The sequence below is a fragment of the Hemibagrus wyckioides genome, linkage group LG18 (genome assembly GCF_019097595.1).
Source record: "Hemibagrus wyckioides isolate EC202008001 linkage group LG18, SWU_Hwy_1.0, whole genome shotgun sequence".
NCBI classification, from domain to species: Eukaryota; Metazoa; Chordata; class Actinopteri; order Siluriformes; family Bagridae; genus Hemibagrus; species Hemibagrus wyckioides.
The window spans coordinates 17,938,337-17,964,000 of NC_080727.1; the positions used below are offsets into that span (position 1 = coordinate 17,938,337).

General features: G+C 39.2%; 2 protein-coding genes and 1 non-coding gene across 6 annotated transcripts; 1 reads left to right on the forward strand and 2 right to left on the reverse strand.

Annotated features, from left to right (window-relative positions):
• Positions 1-2,048: 2,048 nt before the first annotated feature.
• On the reverse strand, positions 2,049-14,737 carry uimc1 (ubiquitin interaction motif containing 1). 3 transcript variants are annotated; one of them, XM_058415840.1, is made up of 18 exons: positions 14,299-14,737; positions 14,059-14,134; positions 13,840-13,964; positions 12,574-12,864; positions 12,002-12,454; positions 11,066-11,132; positions 10,678-10,811; positions 10,218-10,580; positions 8,959-9,213; positions 8,591-8,646; positions 8,365-8,483; positions 7,385-7,440; positions 7,007-7,247; positions 6,867-6,927; positions 4,367-4,475; positions 3,216-3,264; positions 2,594-2,639; positions 2,049-2,514 (listed from the first exon to the last, which is right to left on the reverse strand). In XM_058415840.1, exons 1-18 carry the CDS (start codon positions 14,425-14,427, stop codon positions 2,322-2,324), a joined length of 2,823 nt encoding a protein of 940 aa, XP_058271823.1. In that variant the 5' UTR covers positions 14,428-14,737; the 3' UTR covers positions 2,049-2,321. The 3 variants fall into 3 exon arrangements, with proteins under 3 accessions (XP_058271823.1, XP_058271820.1, XP_058271821.1); XM_058415837.1 differs by having other exon boundaries at positions 8,591-8,649; XM_058415838.1 differs by having other exon boundaries at positions 2,049-2,511; positions 8,591-8,649; positions 14,299-14,736.
• Positions 10,898-11,026, reverse strand: LOC131369672 (small Cajal body-specific RNA 14). Its single transcript, XR_009207320.1, has one exon. It is a non-coding gene; the product is annotated as a small Cajal body-specific RNA 14 (non-coding RNA).
• Positions 14,738-16,255: 1,518 nt separating the features above from the next.
• znf346 (zinc finger protein 346) lies at positions 16,256-20,031 on the forward strand. 2 transcript variants are annotated; one of them, XR_009207181.1, is made up of 8 exons: positions 16,256-16,400; positions 16,829-16,932; positions 17,110-17,205; positions 17,781-17,934; positions 18,042-18,257; positions 18,746-18,845; positions 19,205-19,314; positions 19,399-19,535. XR_009207181.1 is itself a non-coding variant. In XM_058414699.1 (7 exons), exons 1-7 carry the CDS (start codon positions 16,343-16,345, stop codon positions 19,541-19,543), a joined length of 873 nt encoding a protein of 290 aa, XP_058270682.1. In that variant the 5' UTR covers positions 16,256-16,342; the 3' UTR covers positions 19,544-20,031. The 2 variants fall into 2 exon arrangements, 1 of the variants encoding a protein (XP_058270682.1); XM_058414699.1 differs by lacking the exon at positions 19,205-19,314 and having other exon boundaries at positions 19,399-20,031.
• Positions 20,032-25,664: the final 5,633 nt, after the last annotated feature.

The window sequence follows — 25,664 nt, forward strand, 5'->3', positions numbered from 1 at the left end:
CGCACTGAACGCTGGGTGTCACTGTTACACAGAACAGACAGCTCGTTATCTTCTATCAATCAGTTGGTTTGATAATGCAGAAGCGAAAAATAAGCTAATTTCGGTGTGCAGGAATATATATATTTTTTAAAGATTTTTTATCAGTGTCTGTTAAATTTGTCAGCCTTTTTTTGTTCTGACTTTTTAAACACTTACTTTTGATTGAAAAAAGCTGTTCAGAATTGCTTAATTTTGTATACAAGAAGATAATTCTGAGTTCAGCTTATTGATAGGTTGCTTAGTCAAAGTCAGTTTTTCATTTCTCCCTCTCTCTCTTTCTCACACACACACACACACACACACACGCACACAGTAATGGCGGCTCTCGTTCATGCTCCTGACATCACACTTCCTGTTACTGTCACCAGATATCAGACAGAACAAAGTCAAACAAAAAAAGGGTATTATTTTTCTCTTCAGATGCCAGAACCCAATCCTGAAACACCAGCAACACAGAATTAGATATTCTCCTTCCAGTAATATATCAACTTATTCAACATCAGCCAATAATCTAGCCATGTGGGCCACAGTCCAGTGACTTCTATGCCAGTCCCAAGCCCAGATAAATAGAGAGGGTTGCATCAGGAAGGGCATCTGGCATAAAACATTGCTAAATTTATTCATGCGAATTGTCAGTACTCTGAATTTCATACCAGATCTGTTGAGGCCCGGGTTAACAACGACCGCCATCGGCACCATTGACCTACAGGGCGCCGGTGGAAATTGGGGTGAGGATATGAAGCTAGTGGGTGCAAGTGTTGAGGATGCAGAAGATAGGGATAGGTGGAGAGAGATGATTCTCTGTGGCGACCCCTGAAGGGAAAAGCCAAAAGAAGAAGAAGATTCAACATCAATGTCTGAAATCTGGCCCGCAGTTCCTTCTTAACCTTCGCTGAGCTCTCCTTAATAATCCACACGTCTAATCTGCACAACTGAGCAGAGATGCTGTACACTGCTGTCACTGATTATATGTAGATGAATTAATTAATTACTGTGGGTCATACCCAGGTCTTTAAAGTGCACATGGCATCGAAAAGTGTATCAGTGATTTTATACGCACCTACAATCAATAGGCACTTTAATAGGAACACCAGTAGACAACCTGAGGGTATAAAATCATGTGGGTACAGGTGAAGAGCTTCTGTTAACGCTCTCGTCAAAAATCAGAATGGGTGAAAGTCATCGTTGGTTTTAGTATGTCATGGTCAGAAAAGAACGGCCAGACTGGTTCAAGCTGACAGAAAAGGTTACAGTAACTCAAATACTCACTCTTTACAAACAGGCCAAGCAGAAAGGCATCTTAAGCATCTCACTTCAGTCATCCAAAAGCACGAATTGGACACAACACCAGGGACAGACTGGACAAGTAAGTTTGGAAAACTGTCACCACCCAAATTTTCCAAACTGTGGCATAATTTAAAATGCATCTGAAAACCTGTTTCTGATCCGCCTTCAAAATATGTTGATATACTTGTACATATTTTAAGGATGAAGCTATTAACCAAAAACTGACATGTAATCAGGTGTGGCTTCTGAAGGTGTGTCTTTCCTTGACAAATACAAATATTACAGACTTTTGCCTGCACTTCTTTAAAGACTGTGTATTGACACTGGTTCATTAAAAGAAAAAAAAAAAAGGCTTTGTATTTATTGATAAATCCTCAAAGTATTCTCAGATTTCAATACCTGCTGGAATAACACACAGAGTTCTGTCATGATTGTGAACTTCTCAGTTATTATATATTCAGCTTCATTCAAAGTAAGATTTTATGTTTGCATTTAGACTTAAAGAACGAAACAGAAAAACAAAACACTCCCATCTTTCAAACGTTTGCTAGCAAGATAATGACCCTGATTACGGCTGAATGCTAATGGCGTGATGAATACGGAGTGTATTCACTCAGAGTGGAAGCAGATTAGTGTTGGGCGTCACAGCAGGTCTCACAACCTTAGTGTACGATAATAAACATAAGAAATGTTTGAATTTAACTCCAAATAAAAAGATAAGATTAAACAAGAAACAATTTTATTTTATAACGATTTGATATTATCAGTTACAAAAATGTTTCATCGATGCTTTCTCTCTCTTTTTTGCCCTTATACAACATTCCATAATATATCTACAAAATTCAAAATAACAAGGCACCTTAAATAACATGACTGAATCATTTAATGATATTAATTACAGTATAGAAATTACATATATATATATAAAAAAGGGCACACAACGTAGCCTTGGTATAAAAGCAATAACTGATGCTTTGGAGTATATCCTTCTAATGCTATCTCTTGAATTTCCTCTTCCTCCCGAGTCTCTGGCTGGTCCTGTCCGAGTACTGCTGCTGGAAGTTTATGAGGCAGTCCTTGATTTCGGATATGGGAGTGAAGGATTTGATGGGAGACGAGCTGATGTAAATTGCCGAAGCTTGAGAATCCGAGCTGTCACCAGGCGTCACGGATGTGTCTACGAGGCTGCTGAGGAAAACACACACACAGCTTTAATATGAACAGCTCAGGATGCTCTGCTTGTACACGTGAACTGATTAAAACCCACCGTTTGTTTTTGTTTGAAGTGTTAGAAGGTCCAGCTCCGCTGTCATCTGAAATGAGTTTAAAGATTGTATTTAGATGTGGCTTTGTAGCTTTGGCATCAAAATGGTTACAGAAAATCGATCCTCTACAAATCCTACTAACAGCTGCGATTAACATCCAAATGGCTAGAAGCCTGATCCTCCATCATATAACATCTGGAAGCTGTATGAAAGAATCAAATGATCACGTCTGAACTGGAGCTTCAGAAGCCGAACTCCCTAAAGGAATGGACTTCTGTAAAGCCCATTATTAATACAACAAGATCATTCATCCCATGTCATACTGTCCTAACTACCTCAGCCATTTCATTTTATTTCTTATCATTATTAGAATTGATTTACCTTCTTCTTTCTCTGTGTTTTGCATTATATTGCTGCTTGAATGTTCTTACATGTTGTATATTATACTGTATTTATGTCAGAATATGAAACGTACCGAATAATAAAAGTTCACTGTAGCGGATGCAATATTAATGTATTGAATAAAATATGAGTTCCAAATGAAATGGTTTGACACAATTATCGGTTTTCTTCATTTTTACCTGACTCATGGACGAGATATACATCAGATATAAGTCTACGTACCCAGATGCAGCGTTTCTGTCCGATTCAAGGCAGAAAGCAAGCCGTTTCCCTGGAAAAACAAAAAGAAGAGGGATTTGAAGATCGTTTTGTGGACGTCTCTCACGTGAGTTAGAGTCAGCTCCAGTTCAGTCAATACTATGGTATTTAGACCATAAACAAACAAACAAAAACAAACAGAATCAGCGTATTTCAAAGCCCTGACTAAAATCAAAGCACAAACTGATCACAGTCACCGCACATAATTAAGTTTTTAAATAATTGTTTCAATTAAACCATGTTTTGAGGACAAACACTGTATTTTTATGCAAACTATACGCAGCATGTTCTTCTAAATCCGACCCACTACACATTCCCTTTTCTCGGAGTACAGAAGCTATCCAGTCGTTTCAGTGCGAGTGAAATTTGCCTAAAACATAGGCGTGTCACAGTTATGCAATGTTTAGCTTTAAACCCATTCTTCTTGCATGACATCAGCTTGAGTGAGGAGCAGAATCAAGTCCAGAGCAAATATTGCATGTTAAAAAGAAACGCAAACAAATAAAAAAGAACTATGCAATGCCTTTTAATGACAAATACCATTTAAAATACTCATTGTATTATTTATGAATTTACTGTCCATGAACACGAGGATATGGTCATCAATTTTACATTTTTATTATTCAAATTCATCATTTAACGTTGAATAAAAGCCTCAATTTATCAATCTCGTGGCTATTTAAAGAGGGTGAAGGAGATTTTAATAAAATAAATAAATAGTCATTAATTGCCTAAAACTCGTCGCTATTATAATAATAATAATAATTTGCTGGATCAAGTGCTATTTTATAAGCAAATATTTATAAAAAATATGAATTTGCCGTATTTAATGCGATTATAATTAGTAACCAGACTTCTGTAAGATATTTATTTCAATGCTTGCCGTTCTCTCGTTTTTTAATGATCCCAGGCTTGTATGTTATACTGTATCAGCATTTTTCTATCCCAACAGGAAGTGCTTGTGTTTAAAAGGTGTTTTGATCCAACATTTGCATGATCTGATCGGCTCGATTATCTGATCTGAACATGAACGTTTCCTGTGTAAATACTGACAGATCTTTTAGAGTCAAAGCTCTGAAAGAAACACAGGTGGTGTATGTTTTCAGAAGGCTTACCTGCTTTGGTCCGAGTGTTTTCTGTTGAAGGCACTGTTCCACGTGATGGTTGTACTCCTTACTTGTGAAAAACTTTGTACACAAGAAGCATTTCTCTCGCTGCTCTGATCTGATATTAAAAAAACAACAACAAAAAAGAAAAACAAATCAGTATATGTATATATACACTACTCAGAAAAAGTTAAGGATATTTGGCTTTTGGGTGAAATTTATGGAAAATGTAAAACGTTCATGCTACAGTGATATTATATCATGAAAGTAGGGCATTTAAGTAGAAGCATGCAATGGTGATTTCCTCATCTCAAATAATTTATTGAAACAAGAGCCAACAACAGTGGTGGTATACCACAACAGTAAATGTCAGTGTCTCAATAATTTGTCATGTGTCCTTGACCATCAATTACAGCTTGACAGCGACGTCTCATGCTGTTCACGAGTCGACTTATTGTCTGCTGAGGCATGGCATTCCACTCTTCTTGAAGGGCGGCCCTCAGGTCATTGAGGTTCTGGGGTGCAGGGTTACGAGCCTCTACACGGCGACTCAGCTGATCCCACAGGTTTTCTATGGGATTCAGGTCTGGAGAAAGTGCAGCCCACTCCATTTGAGGTACCCCAGCCTCCAGCAGCCGTTCCCTAATGATGCGACCTCGATGAGCTGGAGCATTGTCATCCATGAAGATGAATTTAGACCTGTGTTGTTCATGCAGGGGCACAACGACTGGATTAATTAATCCAGGGTAATTAATTAAGGGCAATTAATGATGTTATTCAGGTAGTATTGGCTTGTCACAAGATGTAGGGCAGTTCTGTATTGAGTAGACACACCTGCCCAGACTGTAACACCACCACAACAGTGGCTGATGCATAGCGCTCTCCTTGACGTCTCCAAGATCGTTGGAGGCCATCATTTCTGGTCAACGTGAATCGACTTTCATCAACAACACTGAGGCCCACTGGTCCCTGGTCCAGTGTAAATGCTCCCTGGCCCATGCAAGACGATGACGCCTGTGCCTGGTCGTCTAGCATGCAGACCACGCTGATGTAAACAGTTTCGAATGGTCTGACGTGACACTTGGGTTCCTCTCACCTTCCTTAAATGTGCCTGGAGTTGAGTGGCATTCATCATCCGGTTCCGCAGGGCACTGTTCACAATGAAGCGGTCATCAACGTGGGATGTGGCCAAAGGACGTCCACTTTTATGCCACTTTTAAGTCTCTCTGTATCTCTATCGCAACCTGCTGATGACACTCTGTGACACTTGGCCACTTCCCTCTGAGAACATCCTGTTTGAAGCCTCGCAATGGCGAGGTACTGTTGATCAGTTGTTAGGTGTGGTCTTGGTCTCATGATGTCAAAATGTGAACAGCATGATGAAGAGGACTGTTGAAATACCAATTCTAATTGAACCAGAACATTTATTGGTCGATTCATGAATCAAACACCAGTTGTGAATTTTGCCGTTAAGCACCTTGTTAGAGAACAGCAAGTTATGCAAAAAGTACTGAAACACTGAACAGTTGGACATGTGCATTCAAAAGTGTAGAGAAGGTCAAATTCAGTTCACCTGTAAAGGTTATAGTGCATTTTAGGTGCATCCTGAAATTTCACCCGAAAGCCGAATATCCTTAACTTTTTGTGAGTAGTGTATATTATTTTACCTTTTAATGCTTCATAAAATCTCATTTTATAGTTATTTCTTAAATAATTGGCAGCCTTTAAGAAAAGGGTCCAAAACTATTGTGGAAAAACATGGCAATCATCCTTATTTTTAACTTCTCATAACAATATTATAATATATGATGTCGCAATGTGACTTTCTGATCTAAATCTTTACTAATCTTAGAGTCTCACCTTAAAACGCTCTCTTGAATCTTAAGAGTCCCGCCTCCCAACTAACTGCCATGACTTAATCCAGTATATAAAGGAAGCTAAATGCTACTGGCTATTTAAAAGGGGGAGGAGCTATTTGAAATAACCCACTCTGACTTCCTGTTTTGTGTTAAGAGATTTTCCTTCTCATTTTCAGTATTATGTATTCATACATTCTAAAGCTAGTAGTTATGAATGATGTGAGAAATAAAGTGCTATTTTTAAACATAACAAAACAAATAAATTCATTTCTGTAGATATACAATGCTGTTTCTATAGCTACAGATATACATCGTGTATTGAGAACATGCCTTTGATAGTCAGGGTATCACCACTCTTACCCTACACCCTATATATTACTAATCGTATAGTAGGTGCTCTGAATATCATGGACTACATCCAGTTTAAGATTTAAGAAGCTGATGGTCTTTAGCAGAGTTTCTAGATGAGTTCTTCAAGATGATCCACAGAGACAGAGGGGAAAAAACGGTCTAGGGGCGTCAAGGAATAGCTTGAGAACATACCGGTTAAAAACCTGAAGACCTTTCATGCTTAAAATGTAAGTTGAGCCAGATGACAGTTGTTTAAGAACGTGCAGATGAAATGAAGGGACACTGTGATACCTACTTACTTCTCAAACCTCACGTTGTCTTCCATAGCAGGTTTTCTCGAACCTTTCCGTCGAGCACTCCCTAAATACAGGAGGATACAGGAGTTAGAAAAAAAATCTTTTGTATTAAATCATGTTGTTAAAACTAAAAACTTGCTGACCTGAAATGTTGTCCTGTTGTTCCTGCTCCTGCTCCTCCACCGTGCCGTTACAGTAGGCCGCATGCACTTCGATCTTACAGAGAGGGAAGAAGCGAGTGCACATGGGACACTCTACCTGAGAAGGAACAGACTCCCTCCATGACTGCTCCTCACCTGGACGCTCCTGCTCCATCCTCTCCTCAGCTTCAGGGGGTGGATCTGTCACTTCATCCACCTCCATGACGTCAATGTCGGGTTGTAACTGCGGAGAGAAGAACGGTGAGTGGATACTGATAAATGATTGAGTAAAAACAGCTATTAATACTTCATTACACATGTTATTACAGTGATGTTAGGAGTCTGACGTGAAGATGAAGCACACAGACAGATACACAGTACCTGTGAAGGACTGGTCACCATCAGCTCTGGTGTGTTGTCTTCTGTCATCTGGGTTTCTGTATTTCAACACAGGGGAGAGACATGACCACGGTTCAAGCTTATCTCCGTATTGATGAATGCATCATCAAGGCTATGATTTTAATGATAATTCTTATTATTGGATCACATGCAACAAAATTTGGTTGATTTTATTATTATAATTTCTTTAGATGATTATTGGACGCCTCCCGGCAGAAGGTAACAGTAACATTTGTTTTTACTTTCCCTTGCTTTATATATGAAATTAAAATAAAAATATTTTTAGGTATTAAGTCTCTCGATAGAACGAGACCGTGTGTCTAAAAACAAACACAAAATACAACGAAATAAAGTATACTACATATCCTATCCATATACTTGGAAAGAGCAACACTGTTCTAGATATTTATGTAAATCTTTAACCCATCTAATTTCTTTTTCACTTTTCTTTTTGATAAATATGTGAAATAAACGACGAGGGCCGTGGATCATGCTAGATACGAGTTTCAAATCTCCAGGGAACGTTCTGCTCATAAAATAGCTGAGAAATTTTACTCACACACATGCGGTAACATGTTAAAACAAATCGTCTCTTTAGAATTTATGTCACAGGCTGTGGGGAGATTTCACAGAGTAAAAATTTCAATGCATGTTGTAACAGACAGTTTCCTGTTTACCGGTGACATCAAACTCTTGAATCTTGAATCTAATATCCAGAGTGGAAAGAACTTTTAGCAACTCTCAGCAACTTGATGAATGAGGAGTAGAGCTGGTGATAGAGTCTGATTTTCATTCTGATCACAAAGCTGAAATTTAACATTGAAAAGCACTCGTTTTTGTGTGTATTATGTGGGGAAAAACTGAACATTACGGAGGTGAATTTATGAATAAATTTGAAATGTGATGAATTTATACCCATCATGATATCTTCTACAGAGAGTCACGTTATATCCTCTACATACCTGGACACACAGCGTTCTCCACATCGAAACTTCCGTTCTGAGCTTCCTCTCCGGGATCATCAGGCTCTGACTGTATCTGTGTGTCTTCAGAAAGGTCCTGAGAAATAGGCTTTCTACAACTACAAAAGAAATCATTGTGTTTAATAGCCAGGTTGATTGGGTGTTGGTTAAACGTGCCAAAATGCTCCAAGAGAGTTGGTTTAATTTAGTAAAAGACTTTTGTTACCTAGAAGGTTTTGCTGTATTTGTAGGCTCCTTTTGCTTAAGCAGTAAAGGTGATTTCTGCTGTGGAACAGAAATAAAGCATATACGGATTTAAATGGACAGATAAATGAAAAACAAACATTCACGTTCCCTTCTTTAGTTAAACAGAAAGAATAATTTAAGAGCCTCCTCCTGGAAAAAGAATAAAAAAAGAATAAATGTCCATACATATATATATATATATATATAATAACCATGGCCAAAAGCAATATTTACTAAATCACAAACAAATATGAATATCTAATATCCAACACACCCATGAAGATAAACAGTAAGTTTAACATCCTGCCTGGTGAGATCAGGTGTATTTTAATAAAGAACACCACACACCCCACGCTCCTCCTGCGGCTCAGGAGAGGACACGACGACGTAGGTTTCATGCTGACCGTCCTCCGCTGCTTCTTCCGAACAAGACTGAGACGCTTCCCTTTCCTTCTGCGCCACTTTTTTCTTTTTCTCTTTTCCGTCCTCGTCTCGTCCCTCATCTTCCTCCTCCTCCTCCTCCTCCTCATCATCCAGAAGCTGAGGGGCTCTGTGGCGCTTCAGCCTCCTGCTATGTGGCCTCTCTACCGGGCATGGGAACACCTGCATGAAGAAGAGCACCAAACCTTTAAGCATTTTAAAAGATTAAATTATATAAAAACAGATGTGTGTTGCAGTTTAGCTGTAAAGCAAAGTGTTTGTATCGTAATGACGCTCATGAGGGAATCATTTATTCTATTTTTTAATCTTTTAGTAAAACAAACTGAACTACAAATTTTCACCGGATTTAAAAAAAGTGGTCCAGTTCTGATGCTCATGTGCCCATTGTTGGCGGCAGGGCACAGTGGTCAGCATGGGCACCCTGACTGGTCTGCGGCTATGCAGCTGTATACGCCACAAACTGTGATGCACTGTGTATTCTGACACCTTTCTATCAGAACCAGCATTAACTTGTTCAGCAATTTGAACAACAGTAGCTCGTCTGTTGGATCGGATCACACGGGCCAGCCTTCGCTCCCCACATGCATCAATGAGCCTTGGCCACCCGTGACCCTGTCACCGGTTCACCACTGTTCCTTCCTTGGACCACTTTTGATAGATACTGACCACTGCAGATCAGGAACACCCCACAAGAGCTGCAGTTTTGGAGATGCTCTGATCCAGTGGTCTAGCCATCACAATTTGGCCCTTGTCAAACTCGCTCAAATCCTTACACTTGCCCATTTTTCCTGCTTCTAACATCAACTTTGACGACAAAATGTTCACTTGCTGCCTAATATATCCCACCCACTAACAGGTGCCATGATGAGGAGATCATCAGTGTTATTCACTTCACCTGGCAGTGGTCAATATTTTAAGTTGTGCAAAAGTTTACATACACTGAGGAGGACTCATTTAGAATCTACAGGATTTTCATTAACACAGAAATTCTTGTGAAACCCTCATACAAATCATTTACAATTCACACATGGACACTGGATGGAAGCTCACTTACTTTACACTACACGTCACTTATATTTCCTTTGTGGATTCAATGAAAATATCAGAATTCAGAAAGAATACAAGATTTTCATGTAGCAGTACATTATACAAAAGTGTAAACTCACAGGAAGACCCCAGTCAGCTTTGTGCAGTAGCTGTCGCTGGGCCTCTTTCAGGCTCTTCTCATACACCTCCAGCTGGGTGAGGATGACTTGGGTGTAATCATCCGGGCTTTGCCCCTTGGGGCAGAACGGGACGCCCCAGTAATACGATACAACACTTACATCTTTCCCTTCCGCTGCTGGTGCGAGTCTAGAGTCTGCAGACTTTTTAGAAACGTTTGGCTGTTCAGACTGAGCCTGGGAAGAGGATTTGGTGTGATCTTGTGTGGCTGTGGGTGAGGAGAAGCAGCGTTGCGTTGGCGAGAGCTTCGGCTTGCCTGTGCATGAAGCACGGTCCTGAGGGAAGACTGGGCTTGGAGGAATAATCTGTAAAACATGCTACACATAAATATCACGTACCTTCTCACAGTGTGTTCTGTCTTTAAGTGGCATATTTACCACTATACTATAATTCTATAAATACCTTGTCGTTTTCTTCATCGTCATCATTGTTGTCGTCATCATCATCATCTGACAGAAGAAGGATCATGTGACTGACATACTCATCCAAACGACAGGCGTCTGCAGGAGAAGACGCGTCCATGTTCGGTGCTGTGTCTGCAACCAAATAGGAAAGATTCGATTTAATAACCGGATATCTGGTATTTTTAAAAAAATTAAAGAAGGTATTCATGTGGTTATTGTTTGTATGGAACCATCGCACAGGAAGCCCAATAACTTGGCAGGCCCTGTCGGCAGGAACCAGTCACTCTGTGTGGTGCATACGTGCTGCAGGACACTGCTCGGTTTTGCAGCCATGGTGAAAACACCACACACACACAGAAAAGGAAAGAGAACAGACAACGTTCTACCTGACACAGTGCTTAACCCGGTTCCCCGAGAGGTTTCTTCCTTTGTTTGTTGCACCTTGCCAGCTTCCTGCAATTTAAAGCAAAATATCAATAATTTGAAAATAACAATAATAAATAATAAAGCACTCAACATAAAGATACACAAGGTTTTTTTTAAATCATAGAATTTCTGCCAGAACTGATTCATTTTAAACATGATATTTGTATCAGTCGCTGCTTAAATATCGCAGCAAAATTCTCAAAGCTGATTGGTCAAAAGTTGTTCGTAATCTATGACACTTAACGCCATATTATTCTTTCGTTTAGTTTCTGTAGTAACTCAGGACACTCATTCACAAGGATATAAGACTGATATAATTTTAAACAAAAAGCATAGTTAAAGTATGAAATGTGTAACATGGAAACGTTTAGTGTTTCTCTGTAACATGTTTTTGTGTCTTCACAACTTAAAATAGAAGCTGGTGAAGAAACCAATGATAAGAGCTGCTATAATGTTAAGACGCAACACTTTTGAACATTCCATGACATTATATGTAACCATAAATGGTTAGAAAGCATGAAATGTTTTCAAATAGCTGTGGAATAAAAGGATTTGTGACGTGTTGTTATAAGAAGTAATCAACATCTGGCTTGTGTAGTGCCACATCACACCACCCTAAGGTCGATTCTTTTCCTATAAGCGTGCTTTATTCTTTATGTGCACGATACAGTTTAGGCTATTTATCACAGAAAGTATAAGGTTTAACCTGTTCTTGTGTTATTAACAATTCACTTCACAGAATTCAAGGGATTCTATCAACTACAGGAGCTCAGAAATAAATATAATAAACTGTTTAATTGAAGGAGATTCTGCTCCTGTTAACAAAGATGGCTGTGTATGACATTCCCTCTCTATCTTGTATCCTGAATCCTGGAAAAATAAACACCTTTACAAACCTGTTTGTCATCTTCAGACACTGAAGCTTGCGACGACGTCTGAGCTTTCCTGCTGCGTGAAAGGCGTCTTGGGGAATCTCTGCATTTATGGCTTGAGGATTCTTGAAATGTGTCTTCAGGTTTCCGTACACTGTCTGTATAGCTGCTGTGGGAAGTGCAATCACGTGTTGATTTAGTGCAACTTTTCAAGTCAGTTTTAGGAAAAACAGGACTTTTGGGAGGAGGTGGGCTGTTTTGGGACTTGTCTGGACTGGTTAAGCTGAGAGAGCTGTTGGTTGTATGTGGGGAGTTCCTGGAGGATCTGCTCGCGCTCAGAAGGTTCTGGTTCAGTCTTACGCTGCAATGACGGAGGAAGATGGGCGACTTCTTGAGCGGAGAGTCGCTCTGTGAAGACGCACCCTCTGGACAGTGTGCATTAAATTCCTGTTTGGCCAGATGTGAAGAACGGCATTCCTGTTTAATAAGAGAAAGTAAACAACCTTATTCAGACAAATCATTACTTAGGGTGAGAATCCATCCAGCAGTGTAAGCTTGCTAACAAATGAAACAGACAGCGATACAAAGTGACTAACTTGAGATGCTGCAGAAGGCACAGAGGGAAGGGTCGGACTTGGAGGTGAAGGTTGTGACAAGGACCTCTGAGACAGATCAGGCATCGGCGGAAGTGGACCGTCCTCCTCAGGACCTTTTAAAGCACTTTGTGCTTTTGGATCTTCGTCATCGTTCACACCGTCTTTCTCATCCTCGTTAGGAAAGGAGAGCTTACACCGAACGTGTGCTGACACAGTGTCTCGGTCTTGGTGAGGCTTTGCCACGGACCTGGTTCGCTTGGAGCTTCTTTCTGGAGATTTACTGCAGCTGACCTGGGGATCAGTGGGTATAAAAGATAAAACAAAAAAAGTCATACAGATCAGTACGGATAATCTAAAAATCATTCATAAGTTTCATATACAGGAATTCTTCAATAATGAGGTGGAAAAACTTTTAAAACACAATCTCCATTTGATTTGCAGTGAAGTTCACTGCAAGGATCGGAGATCTTTAAACCGCTTGATGAAGTCACATCATGAAAGAAAACAACAGTAGGTGAAACTCACGACTATGCTTAATAGTGAAATTAAAAGCATTTCAACACACAATGCGATGATAACTTACAGGAACAGTGGTGTGGCGACAACAAAACCACTTGTTAGTGAATCTAATCTGCCTTCTATTTGCATAAGGACAAAGACTGGACTGTGAAGCGAATGGGTGCGTCAGGGTAAGAAGGGAAGCGCATGAGGAGATGCACCGGCCACCTACTGTACAAGGCTCCACTAGAAAGTGTTCTGCAATTGCATCAATTGGTCAAGTCTAGACTCGGCAACGTTATACAGCAATTAAATGAAGCCAGCTGAATTGCTGAATGTACTGATGAACAGATATTTTCCTTCCCTGGCAGCACAGGCATATTCCAGGTTGACAATGCCAAGATTCATCAGGCTCAATTTGTGAAAGAGTGGTTCAGGGAGCATGAGGATTCATTTTCACACTTGAATTGGCCAACACAGAGAGTCCTGAATAAAAACCGCAGACTGAAAGAAGTCTTTATGGAGTGGGTTGACTCTCCTGTCGTCAGTACAAGTCCAATCCAAGCCAAAAACGAATGGAAACAAATGTTGTGACGTCACATAAAGGTGTTGAAACAATGCCATGGGCAAAACAAATTTTGTTATGCAATCAAGGACAAAGAAGGTGCACTGGATTACTGTGTGTGAGGTGGTTTTTTTTGTTACCCAGGCAGTGTTTATTACAGTAAACGCAAATGGCGAAAGACATGCCGAGATAAATGATCTTACCTGTAGACTTTCTGCAATAGCTTTTCTCATGTTGTCATCGTCCACTTGTTCTCTCTGGGTTGCAGAGTTTGCCTCTTGTTTACTGAGTCTCAAAGCCAGATCCAACATCTCTTCCTCGGTCATGTCTGAGTGCACAAATGGCAAAAAAAATTTAATAGGTTTATACAACATGTTTACCTGAAATATTTGATGGTAACGTGGTCTGTGGTGAGCTGAGACCTTGCACATGTGCCTTCTTTTCTCTCTCTATGCGTCGTGCTGTTCTTGTAGTCATTGCCATGGCACAGTCTTCTTCCTTGTGGGATATATTTGCATTTCAGAGTATACACACACACACACACACACACACACACACACAAGCTCAGCTGACTGTCAGAGGATTGTGTTTAGTTGTAAATAAATGTGCACGATTAGACTTTAAAGCCAAGTTAACCCACACACACGCACACGCACACACACCTCTTCGTCACTTTCCGAGTCGGAGATGACCAGCGTGTTGTCCTCGTCCTCCTCCTCGTTGTTATTATCTCGTCGACGAACTTTTTTGCGTCTTTCATTCTGACCCGTGGTCCGTTTTCTCCGAGGCATGATGTGATACCGTGTGAGACACTATTTCACACCGAGCACTTCACTTCTTTCTAACTAGCAAGAACCGAGCTTGCTAAGGCATCTCACAGCTAAACATTAGCTGGCTAACTGGAATACTTCTGAACGCGCGCCTCGTTGACCTTTCTAAAATATGACTGAAATGAAGTATAACTAATAGTAACTACCAAACGAAAGTAACTTGCTTCCTTCATTCAGGGAAATATACTGTAGAGCTAATAGCTATCAAGCAGTGCACCTTTTACACAACTACTTTCTGGGCCCAAACATTGACTTCCTGAATACTTCTGTACTAGTTAGTATGCGAAATAGCAGGATCCATGCCTTCTAGCGTACTATTTCTTCATACTATCTAGTACGATAGAATGCGGCAGCCATTTTCAAGTCACGTGACATACCACTATTGGGGAGGGAAACGCGGATACGCTCCAGGGTTTCCCGTCAAATCCAGTTATTTGGAAATATAACACTACATAGCAGTATATATTTTAATATAGTATATAAGACTCTATTACAGGTGTATGGGAGTTCGATATGAGTTATGGATATTGACACGTTTTTAGCTTTACTGCTTTTCTCATACAGATCTGGCAACCCTAATTCTCACTTCGACACGATACTTAAACCAACGATTCGATATTGGACGATATGACTGAATATGCTACAATACATGATTTTGATATCTAATCCACCAATTCGATATTTGATGATAGGCCTCGCTGTTAATTAGCGAACGATCAAGAAGTATATCAAAAGAACTAAAATTGCGGGCAAATCTTTTTTACTAACCTATTTTCACATCAGTTTAAAAATCAGAATGATCATTTTATTTCTGTTGTGTTCATTCATTTCCATCGTTGTCTTCCATCGTAAATCTTTCATCCCTTTCCAACTTTTATAGTTATTTCAGGGTTTTTTTTAATTCTCTAATTCTAATTGATTCTATTTTTATGACATGGACATGTTATACTGTGTATGGTTGTGTGTGCGACAAATATAATGAAATATAATCACACAAAGGATGTGCTATGATACTGTATATTAAAACCTTTTTAGGTTAAAACAAATCTGCCATCTGTGTTTACGGGTCATATGTCAACATAATGCAGCTGAATTTAATTACTGATATATAAAGGCTATTAATTGATATTTTACAACCTTATGTTAAATTATACTTGATAGTTGATTGTTTCCATTTAGATGATAGTCTCACATGCATGTTGTCCAATTCTATCTAAATGTGAGCAATGACAATATATTCTTTAATAGCATATTAAATGCTATTAAATATTCTTTATCTTTATCTAGTTTATCTTGTTTTTCATCTAATTAATATCTAATCAATATTTATTCCTTAAATCTCTGTATTTAGTATTTTTCTGCTATATTTTGTTAAATTGTGTAACATTTTGTTATTTGATATATTTTTTGTTATATTTTTGTTCCCTAATTTGAGGTTTTTAGTATTTTTGTTATATTCCTTTCTATTTTATCTATTACCTGTGTTTGTGGATACTGCTGGAAGATGTGAATTTCCCTTTGGGATGAATACAGTATCTCTCTCTCTCTCTTATGACTTTGTTGGGGGGGACCACAAATTAAACAGAGGTAAAGGACATGGTATTTCAAAAGATCCTTCTTTACTTAAAGCATGAGAGAAAATATTTCACCATTACAGAACCAGTGAGAGAAAGATGATGGACTTTTTCTTCAGTAGCTTCAACCTTACATTATATCATCTGCCTGTGTTTATTGTGATATTTGCAATCCAAATGCGCATGTGCAAGAGTAATGACGGCACGCTGCTTCTGCCTATGAACCAATCGCAGCGCAGGAGGTAAGATTAGACGGAATACGGGTAGGGGAAATAACGTTCAACACACCGTCTTTATTGAACATGGCGACCCGAGGACCGAATGGAGATTCTCCTTATTTACCTTCGGGGGCAGCGGAGGGTAAATAATCTCCCTTGCTTATATATTCAATATGAAACAACACCTTGATTAATATGGTACATGCACAATAGCAGGTAGTTGATTGGGAAATAGGTTAAGGCAATGCAACCCATAAAACCTAGCTAGCCTGTTAGCCACTGAGCTAGGTGCAGAATTTTAGCCAGTTAGCATTTAGCTAGTTTTGGAGAGACACCACAAGGTCGCTGGATGGTTAAGGAGAGGGCATGTGTTGGTTTATTTAGGTTATTCTAGTAGGAGTAAAAGAATTGTCAAAGTCTCGACACTCATGCATTACACTAAGACATGGGAAAGAAAGAAAGATTGACCCATCACTTAAAAATAAATTGCGTCCATTGAAAAAAAAAATGTCATTCAGACTGTTGAGTTGGCTGAATCGTTTTATTCAACAAGTCACTTTTCTGTTCCAGTGAATCGACTGATCCAGGAAAATGGCGACCTGTTTTCTGAGTCGCAGTGTAAAGTGTGCAACGCTGTCCTCATTTCAGAGTCACAAAAACTCGCACATTACCAGGTAGCCCATTTTATATTTTCAGCTGAGTCGAATGTCTGTGTTCTGGAATCGTTTTGATTTAGAGTCTACGGCAACATGCGAGTCGATTCAGGGAGTCGATTGATGGATTTGATTCATAGAGCCGTTAAAGAAAGGCGATTCATAGAACCGATTCAAAGTTGTGCTTTACATTTCCAGAGCAAGAAGCATGCAAGCAAAGTAAGACGTTACATGGCCACCCACGAAGACGAACCCTTTGCCAAGAGGTTCAAACCCTCATCACACGATGCTGAAGTAAGAGAGCAACATGCCTTTTTCTTTACTTACAGAGTTTATTTGCAGTCCTGTTTGTCCTGTGGTCCTGCTTGTCCTGTGGTCCTGCTCTCTGCTCCACCTCAATACATCGATCTGCACAGCTTCACCATATACATGAGACATTCAGTAATCGATGGTCTTCATGTAAAATAATAATGACCCCTTTTGTGAGACCAAGAATAAAAAACAAAACAAAAAAAAAAACAATATTCTGCTGATTTGCTCAGCTTTCTATCTGTTGCACAATCATGGCATGCTCACAGGCCCAGTTTAGAACCATAGTGTTATTTTTGCACCTAGTTGTCAAAAAATTGGAACCGCAAGAAGCACAAACCAAGGCCTATTAGTGCCAGGTACCATTCTATCTTATTCTTGGGGCAAATACAATTAACTTATGTGCCAGCTATCTCCCAGTTTGCAAAAAAATATTACCCAGAATCAATCCTGGATACAGAGTAATCAGGTCCTGTGTAAACATTAAATGATGCCTCTGGATTTAAGTTGTCACTCGTATGTTTTTAATTCATTTGCATCTTGTGTTTCATTTCTTGCAGAGTGGTGAGGTCGTGCAGAGTGAAGGGGAGAAATACAAAGCCTGCCACGTGTGCAACATGAGCTTTTCGTCTGCAGTGGTGGCTCAGTCTCACTACCAAGGCAAAGTGCATGCCAAGAATCTTAGATTAAAAAGCTTCGGGGTACAGGCACCTGGTATGAATATGATTATCATTAAAGTCTTCATATTTTATTTTTTCAGGGAAAGATATATATGTATGTATGATGTGTGTATATATATATGTGTGTGGTTTCTATCTCAGCCATTCCTCAGCCCATTGTTCCAGTGAAAAAGGTGGATGTACAGACCAGAGAAGGACAAGGCTCTGCTGTTCACGACCCTAACCGCTTCTGTACCATCTGTCAGGCTTCCTTCAACAACCCAGTCATGGCTCAACAACACTACAGTGGCAAGAAGCACAAAAAACATTTGACCAAGCAGAAACTGATGGAGACTTTCGGGCCTTCCGCCGTACCAGGTGATGTAGAAACATGAGCATCACGGTGAAGGAGAATAGAAAAGTACTTCAATAAACATATCAAAACAGTTCACAGATGAAAAAGTAGATGTATGGATCTAAAATCCAGCCAATGGGAGTTCAGGTTTAATATTTTTTAATGGACAAGCCTAGAATTTAGCTGATGTATAATAACCATATTGGAATGAACAAAGTGTCATTAGCCATAATGACAAATCTAGCTTGCAAATTTACTAGCTTAAAATTCTTCTTTAGATTTTCAATGAAGTTTTATTTCATTTTTACAAGCCAGATAAGGAGATGTACTATCTTGTAAGAACTGGACAAGAAAAATATCTTGTGGCATTTTTATTTTATAAGTACAAACCCCTGCTCATGCTGCTGATGATTTCAGTACTGTTTGTATTGTATGTAATGTCGCATGCCTACATAACAAAACTCTGTCTCTGAGAAACAGAAGAAGTGATTGCTTATGCTTTCCCTTTCAGCCTCGACAGTAAAGGGATACCCGTGTACCATGTGCAATATTGAGCTCAATTCAGTGGAACAGTACCAGGCTCATATCAGCGGCGCCAAACACAAGAACCAGTATGTATACCATCGCAGCTAAAACATCATCCGTGCTTCATAACCTCATTGTTCCTCATTATACCAACTAATTTGATTTTCTGACTTTTCTCTAAACGATTCTTTCTGGTGTAGGCTGCATATAAAAATCTCTGAAGGTGTATTTTTACCTCTGAAAAAGGTCAAATGTTTAGTACAGTTTGCTTTTTGTTACTGTTTAGCTTCTCTTTAAGCTAGAATTAGCCAACACCATTTTTCTTGTTCAAATGATGAATATATTCTGAAGGATTTGGAAAAATGATGCTTATATTTTTTCATTTCTATGTAGTCGTAGTATTTACTTCTGAGTATTACTACTTATATGAATTTAACCCTTTTAGGAAAATACAAGATGGAAAAGAAAAGCACCTTCAAACCCACTGAGACTGTAACTAAACTAAATGAGTGTTAAATTTGGGAATAAACATCAGGATCCTTATCATACCTTGAGGCATGTACTTGTACTGTGTGGAGCGGAAATATTGGTATCAATGCATCCTTGTCTAAAGACTTACCTGTTTTCTTCTCTTCACAGCGTTCGACTCAAGGAAGGTGGCAACTCCACTGTGAGCCCCTTGGTAAAAAAACAGCCGGACTATGTGTATGGCTATAACCAGCAGCAACAAGCCCAAGAGGATTGGGGCAGTTTAAAGCAGGACTATGAGTCAGGAGGCCTGTAAGGCATCACCACCCTCAACACTTTCACAACGAGCCGCCTTTGTTCATTCAAAGGCAACGTCTCCCTTCAATACGCCAGATTCTGCTCTAACATCGCTCGTTGCTCTGTACGGTGTGTCGTTCTTACTCAGCGGTAGATGAGTGAACACCTCTAACCTCCATCCTTTTTTTTTGTTTTTGTTTTTAAAACAAGTGTTTAAATAAGAATATAATCTTATAATAATACAGTAGTTCAGCTGCTGCACAGAATTGTGTAATGACTGAAATTATTCCTGGAGGGTCGACATGTTTTTTTTTTTTATTTTAATTTTTTTGTCTTTTTTTTTCTCCCCCCTCTCCCTGTTGTACTTCGGTCTTCTAAGACTGGGGTTGTGCAAGAGCTAAATTATTTAATACTAATAAAAAAAAGCTGTATCTTTTATTTTTATTTTGTAATCAATTTTGTTTTCGTTGCTATACAAGCATTTTTTTTTTTTTTATATATATAGAGTAAAGAGATCATAGCTTCTTGATCTTTTCGGTTCCATGAGTGTGGAGTTGTTACCTTTTGTCCAATAGGGGGCAGTAGATATTTGTTCTTTTTTTTTTTTTAAAAAAAAAGCAAACAAACAAAAAACACCAAGGCATTGCAGAGTACAGTCTAGGACCTGCAAGTTAAAACTGAGCTACAGTTTTTGTTTACTGCATAATTTATAAAAAAAAATAAAATAAAAAAAAAATAGAAACAGTATCTTATTTTGTGCAGGACTCTGCTGATGACATCGCTCCTTAAAGAAAAAGAATAGCATGGTAATTGGGAAAGAAGAAAATTAAGTGTGGCTACATATATAAAAAAAACCTCAACACACTTGGAGGGATTAGCTGCTGCTCAACTCTTATGATCTCAACGAATACTAAAGATGTTACATGCGCAATTTATCATTACTACAACTTTTTGCTAGCAATGGTCACTTTCTTACAAATAACCTGCAAAGTATGGAAATGATTTAAAATAAGGTATGACCTTAGGACAAAAGTATTATGAGAAGCCCATTAGCTGAGAAACTCACTGGAAAAGTGACCAAATGTCCAGAATGCTTGTTTGTGTTTGGATGGGCCTCCTGTATAGACGCAAAGATCGTGTGGGTGGGGCTTTATGACCGTGGGTGGGGGTAAGATTCAATTAATTTTTATTAAAAAAAGCGAATTGTGTAGAACAAACAAAACCGTTTACTGCATTTTCTACATTCTCGTCTTCTCGGGACGTAACCAGCAAATGAACTGATTAGATTAGCCAGAGCAAAGGTCTGAAATAGTTTATATGCAGTAGCTTCCTTCCTGTTCAAAGTATATTTTAAGGGTATTATAGGACTAGACTTTTGGAAACAGAGTTCTTGGGTAAATATTAGGTATTGTGTATAGTATGAGTAATTAATAACAAATGAAGTGTGTGCATAGATATTTATATCCTAACTGAAACAGATGAGCAGCAGCTTTTCCAGAAGTGTGTACACACACACACACTCGTGTTCATGATCTCTTACTAAATCATGGCCACACATTAGGACCTTATACCCACCTTTAAGAAGGATGTCACCAGTACGGCTCTGTCATTTTGTATCTCTGTGTGTCTTAAGTTTAACAGACTGACTAACTTTATTTGACTAAGCAACATGCTGTCTATGTCCTCACGTCATGCCGGTAATCATGCGTGTAAACTGATCAGTCCTGTCTCAAGGATGTGTTCGTTTGACCTCTCAAAGCGATTTATATAACGGTTATTTATGGCCAGACGGACAGATGGAGTGTATACCATTTCAATGTAGCACTACATCTCAAGTGTTCTCCTGTAGATTAAAAACGGGGTCAGGTGGTGGAGCAGTGGTACGGATACGAGAATCGTAATTAAAATTCCTGTTTTAGTTTATAGGGCTGCGGGAATTGCCAAGTACAATTTCCTCTGGTGTAAATTCCTGAGCCGAAGTTCTCCGCTGCCTGGGACGTTTTTTTGTCTGCAGATTTTTTTTTTTTTTTCTTTTTGAAAAATCTATAATATAATAAGCGTATTGTTATAAAATGTATGGTACCCTCCATCTAGATAATGTGACCCGACTGATATTCCTGACGACGTGTCAGCGTATAGAGAGTGTTAAGACTTTAAGGGTAAAAAGAAAAACTCTTAAATCAGCTGACCTCATGGTGGTCCATATTTTTTTAAACCAGTTTACTCAGTGCTGTATCTTCCACCATAGAAGAAGCAAACATTCAACATTCAGTCAATTGTGGCAAATAAAAGAGTGACAAATACATGATGACGGCGGAGGCTGCGCACTAACCCTTTATATTTACACTCCGGTAATAAAAAGTATGGTCAAAGGGCCAAACGTCCTGCATGTCCAAGCATTTTAGTTGCTTAGCATCTAGGATATTAACGAACACACACTCCTATCCTAGCAATGTGAAAGGCTTGAGTCATCAGCCGAACTGACTATTGCATTGTAACAGAAATGTGTCATACGAGAACGTACATCTGGTTCCAGATGTTCGTTTAACGTATAGGGCTGTGTAAAATGCTTCAAAAAAGTGCCGTATTGTCGCCTTATGGATCAGCTTCTGTGACTTTTTTTTTTTTTTTTTGAATACATTGTGAGCACCAATTACTACCTTTTTGTTTAGTAAATTGTTTTCAAGAAAAAAAAAAGTTTCTTGGTGTTTCTTCAACTCGAGATGCAGAAAGCATCAGAAACCTCTAGATGGTGCCCTTGGCATTTGATGTAAATATCGATTTGATGATATATTCCTCCTGAGGGTGTAGTCATGGAAATTTGTGTTGCCAAATTATGGTATAGCTTTTCCAACTGTTCATGAACACATGTATGTGCGTGTTTGTGTAGATTTTGTCACAATCAAGACATTAAACCATCTAAAATTTGGTTCTAAACTCATGTTGCCCTGGAATAGTTTCATAAGTCCCCCCCCCCCTAAATTCAGGTCTCGATGGTACATTCCTTCTCTGTAATAAAGGTGAATGAATGCTTTTTTTGGCACAGGTAGAAGTTCCATTCATAAAAACGCAGAGGGAGGGTTCACTGTTTTCATTGATAAGATCTATTTACTTGGTTGGAGGAGGAGGAGGAGGGATGAAGGGGAGGAGGGTGGCCTGCTTCGTAGTGTGTGAGGCGCCACAATGTATAAACAGCCCAGCTTTATATACAGCCAACACACACACTCCCAATGTGTTCCTCAAACCAACTAACCAAACACACAGTCATTACTTTTTCCGTAAGCATTCATGTTCGCGATCACGTTGCCGGGTTTGTCACTGCTTTAGAGCTCATACAGAAAGCCATTTTTCATGACTGAAAATATATCGAATTATTAAAAACGTAACATTTCTTGTTAATTGCTCTGCTTCAGCTAATACGTTTTTCTGAGTAGACGAAACAAAAAGTGGTCACGTTTACAGAAAAAAAATGCATTACAAAACATTAGAAGATTAATAGTCAGTTTTTGGAAGTCTGAAATAAAGTGATGCTCTGATTTTTTAAAAATTTTTATGTCCACATGGCTGTCTGGTTTATCAAACGAGTTTGTTTGTCTAGCGTTTGAGGTGAATGGACCGTGTACAACCTTTAGTCCAATACAGCCAGAGTTTATTTTCCTCTGTATAAAGGTTAGTTCATTGTCTCGAGTCTAATAATAAACCTTTTTGTTATTAAAGATAAAGCCCAGGTCCACTTAAGTGTCATATCTCACTTCAGTGATTATTTTGCTAACCCTCGTGGTCAGGTTTTGTGAAAAATAATCACGTTCTCTTCACTAAACACGTCTCTGTATTATGACTTCTGGTAACTGACAGGCCCTGGGGGTGACGTGTATCCGAAACAGTGTTTTCCTTCCTGTACTCGCTGCGTATACACACCAGTTCGACAGGAGGAAAGAGGAGACGTTCCCTGCAATTAGATGATCCCTACAAACAAAGCTTCTTCCTTTCAGCTTCGAAATGCTTCGAAAGTTAGGTAAATCACAGGGATTTGTCAAATCCGACGGTGGGTGAAAATCTCATTAGGAGTGAAATGAGTAAGAAAGATCTGGGCTGGGAATTAAAGAGGCTTTTACTTAAAGAAGAAAGATTCACAAAGCAAAATGAAAAGGGAACATAGGGCGATTTAGGCTACGGCTAGCCACATAACAACATTCGCTCAAATGCGAGCTAGCGGTATAGCTAAACGATACAAACGAGCTGGGTGTGAAGATATAAACTAGTTTGATGAGAGAAAATGGCAGATATGTGGCAGCCGAAAGCTTTAGGATGGTTAGTGGGTGTAGTTCTTGCTGTTACATATGTGTAGTGTGTAGACCTGATGCTGAAAGCTTGCTTTTATATCCCTTGAATGCTTCACATCGATGTTTTTTCAATTGAGCGAAATTAAATAAAAAAATATTTCGAAGATTTTGGTTTCATTTAGGAATGTTTTCACTTCGTTTCCTACATTTTCCACAATGCTCATACTGCTGCAGTGAGATTTTTCCCACTTTCCACTACATCTCGTAATTCTCTCAAGTACGTTAGCGATATATTAAAATTAACAGTTAAGTAGTCTTTATTTGTCATATATACTTTACTGCACAGTAAAGAACCCCAATCTTCTGATCAACAACCCTGAGCCTTAGCCACTTGAGCTACTACCACCCTCTATCTCTGTTTAAGAAATCAGTGCTTTAGAAAATCCATGCTGCTGTGAAAACGACATCTTTAATGCCTGTGATTTTAAGGTGTAATCATTTCCATTCATTATTAGATCTATTTCAATCATCCTTTCAGTTTACATTTATAGAATTTGGGAGATGCCCTTATCCAGAGCAGCTTATATTTTATATTTTTAGCAAGGGCCTTGCTCAAGGGCCCAGTAGTGGCAGCTTGGTGGACCTGGGATTTTATCTCCTAAGCTTCTGAGCAGTAATCCAATACCTTAACCACTAAGTTACTACATCCACAAATCAGTTCAGTCATTTGTGTATCACACACTGAGTGTGAAGGAGACAGAGATGTCTAGAGGTCAAAGGCTCAAAGCTGTGCGAACGCAAACCAGATAGGAATGACAGACGGCAAGGACGGAGCATGTGGAGCCCGGAGTTTTGGGCTGTCGGGGTCTTGGGAATGATTTTTATTACCTGAGTGAGCAGAAAATGCCTCTGGATATATGGATTGATGTTATTTCTTTTTAGAAGTTTATTAACATCATTATACGCTTATGTTAGCTCGGGTACGTGTGTAGGAACAACAGCAGATGCAAATTATTCCTTCCTTGGGTGGTACACATAAATGTTTAACTTTGGGGATTTCCAGGAAATCTGTTTCAGTCACCAAACTTGTCATATTTTTTTTTTCCTGAGGCTCATTAGATGTGCAAAGGCTAACAAAGGAAGCACACAGCTGTTTGCATATGTTTTTCTCTGTGGCTTAAACTAGCCATGATTCAGTCTCCAAAAAGAGCAGATCTTCCTCTTGAGGTTTTGCGATATCTTTGAAATGTTTATCCTCTAAAAACAAACACAACCTGCATGTTCGGTTTCAACTCAAACAGATCATGTCGAAAGCGCAACGTCCCTGAAGATTCCACTGTTGCCAAATGTTCGCGGCCCGTCGTGCTGCAGCAACGCTGTTTCGAAACCCCTGAATCGGATGCTGGGCTGACGTAGTCCGATAAACACGGGGTGAAATTTCGAGCTGGAGATAAGGGAAGGTCAAACGTTTGTTTGCCTGGTGACTGAAGTTCACTCTGTTCTGTCGATGAACTGTAAAGGATGAGTCTGGAGCAGGGCCGGAGAACAGAACAGCGCAGGGAATAAACACGGATGTTTTCCTGATGTGTAGGAATGTGGGACAGAGAGCAAACAGTTTATAGCTGTTAGCTCCTATAGTTTATTTACTATAGCTATTATGCATTAATTAGAAATTGTCACCAACAGCAATCATATTTAGATGAATTGTGAAATTTCAACGATGTTTGAATGATATTAAAAGGCCCAATGTATCACAAGAAAACGTTCCCCACACCACCACCATCACCACCACCATCGTCACTATACCACCACCATCACTACACCATCACCATCACCACCACCATCAACATCACCATT

Coding starts and splice junctions, on each gene's coding strand:
- uimc1 (XM_058415837.1), bottom strand. CDS start 14,427: ATGCCTCGGAGAAAACGGACCACGGGTCAGAATGAAAGACGCAAAAAA. Junction 14,135..14,298: donor ACTCGGAAAGTGACGAAGAG/GTGTGTGTGCGT, acceptor ATATCCCACAAG/GAAGAAGACTGTGCCATGGC. Junction 2,640..3,215: donor GACAGAAACGCTGCATCTGG/GTACGTAGACTT, acceptor AACTCATTTCAG/ATGACAGCGGAGCTGGACCT.
- znf346 (XM_058414699.1), top strand. CDS start 16,343: ATGGCGACCCGAGGACCGAATGGAGATTCTCCTTATTTACCTTCGGGG. Junction 16,933..17,109: donor AAAAACTCGCACATTACCAG/GTAGCCCATTTT, acceptor TTACATTTCCAG/AGCAAGAAGCATGCAAGCAA. Junction 17,206..17,780: donor CCTCATCACACGATGCTGAA/GTAAGAGAGCAA, acceptor CATTTCTTGCAG/AGTGGTGAGGTCGTGCAGAG.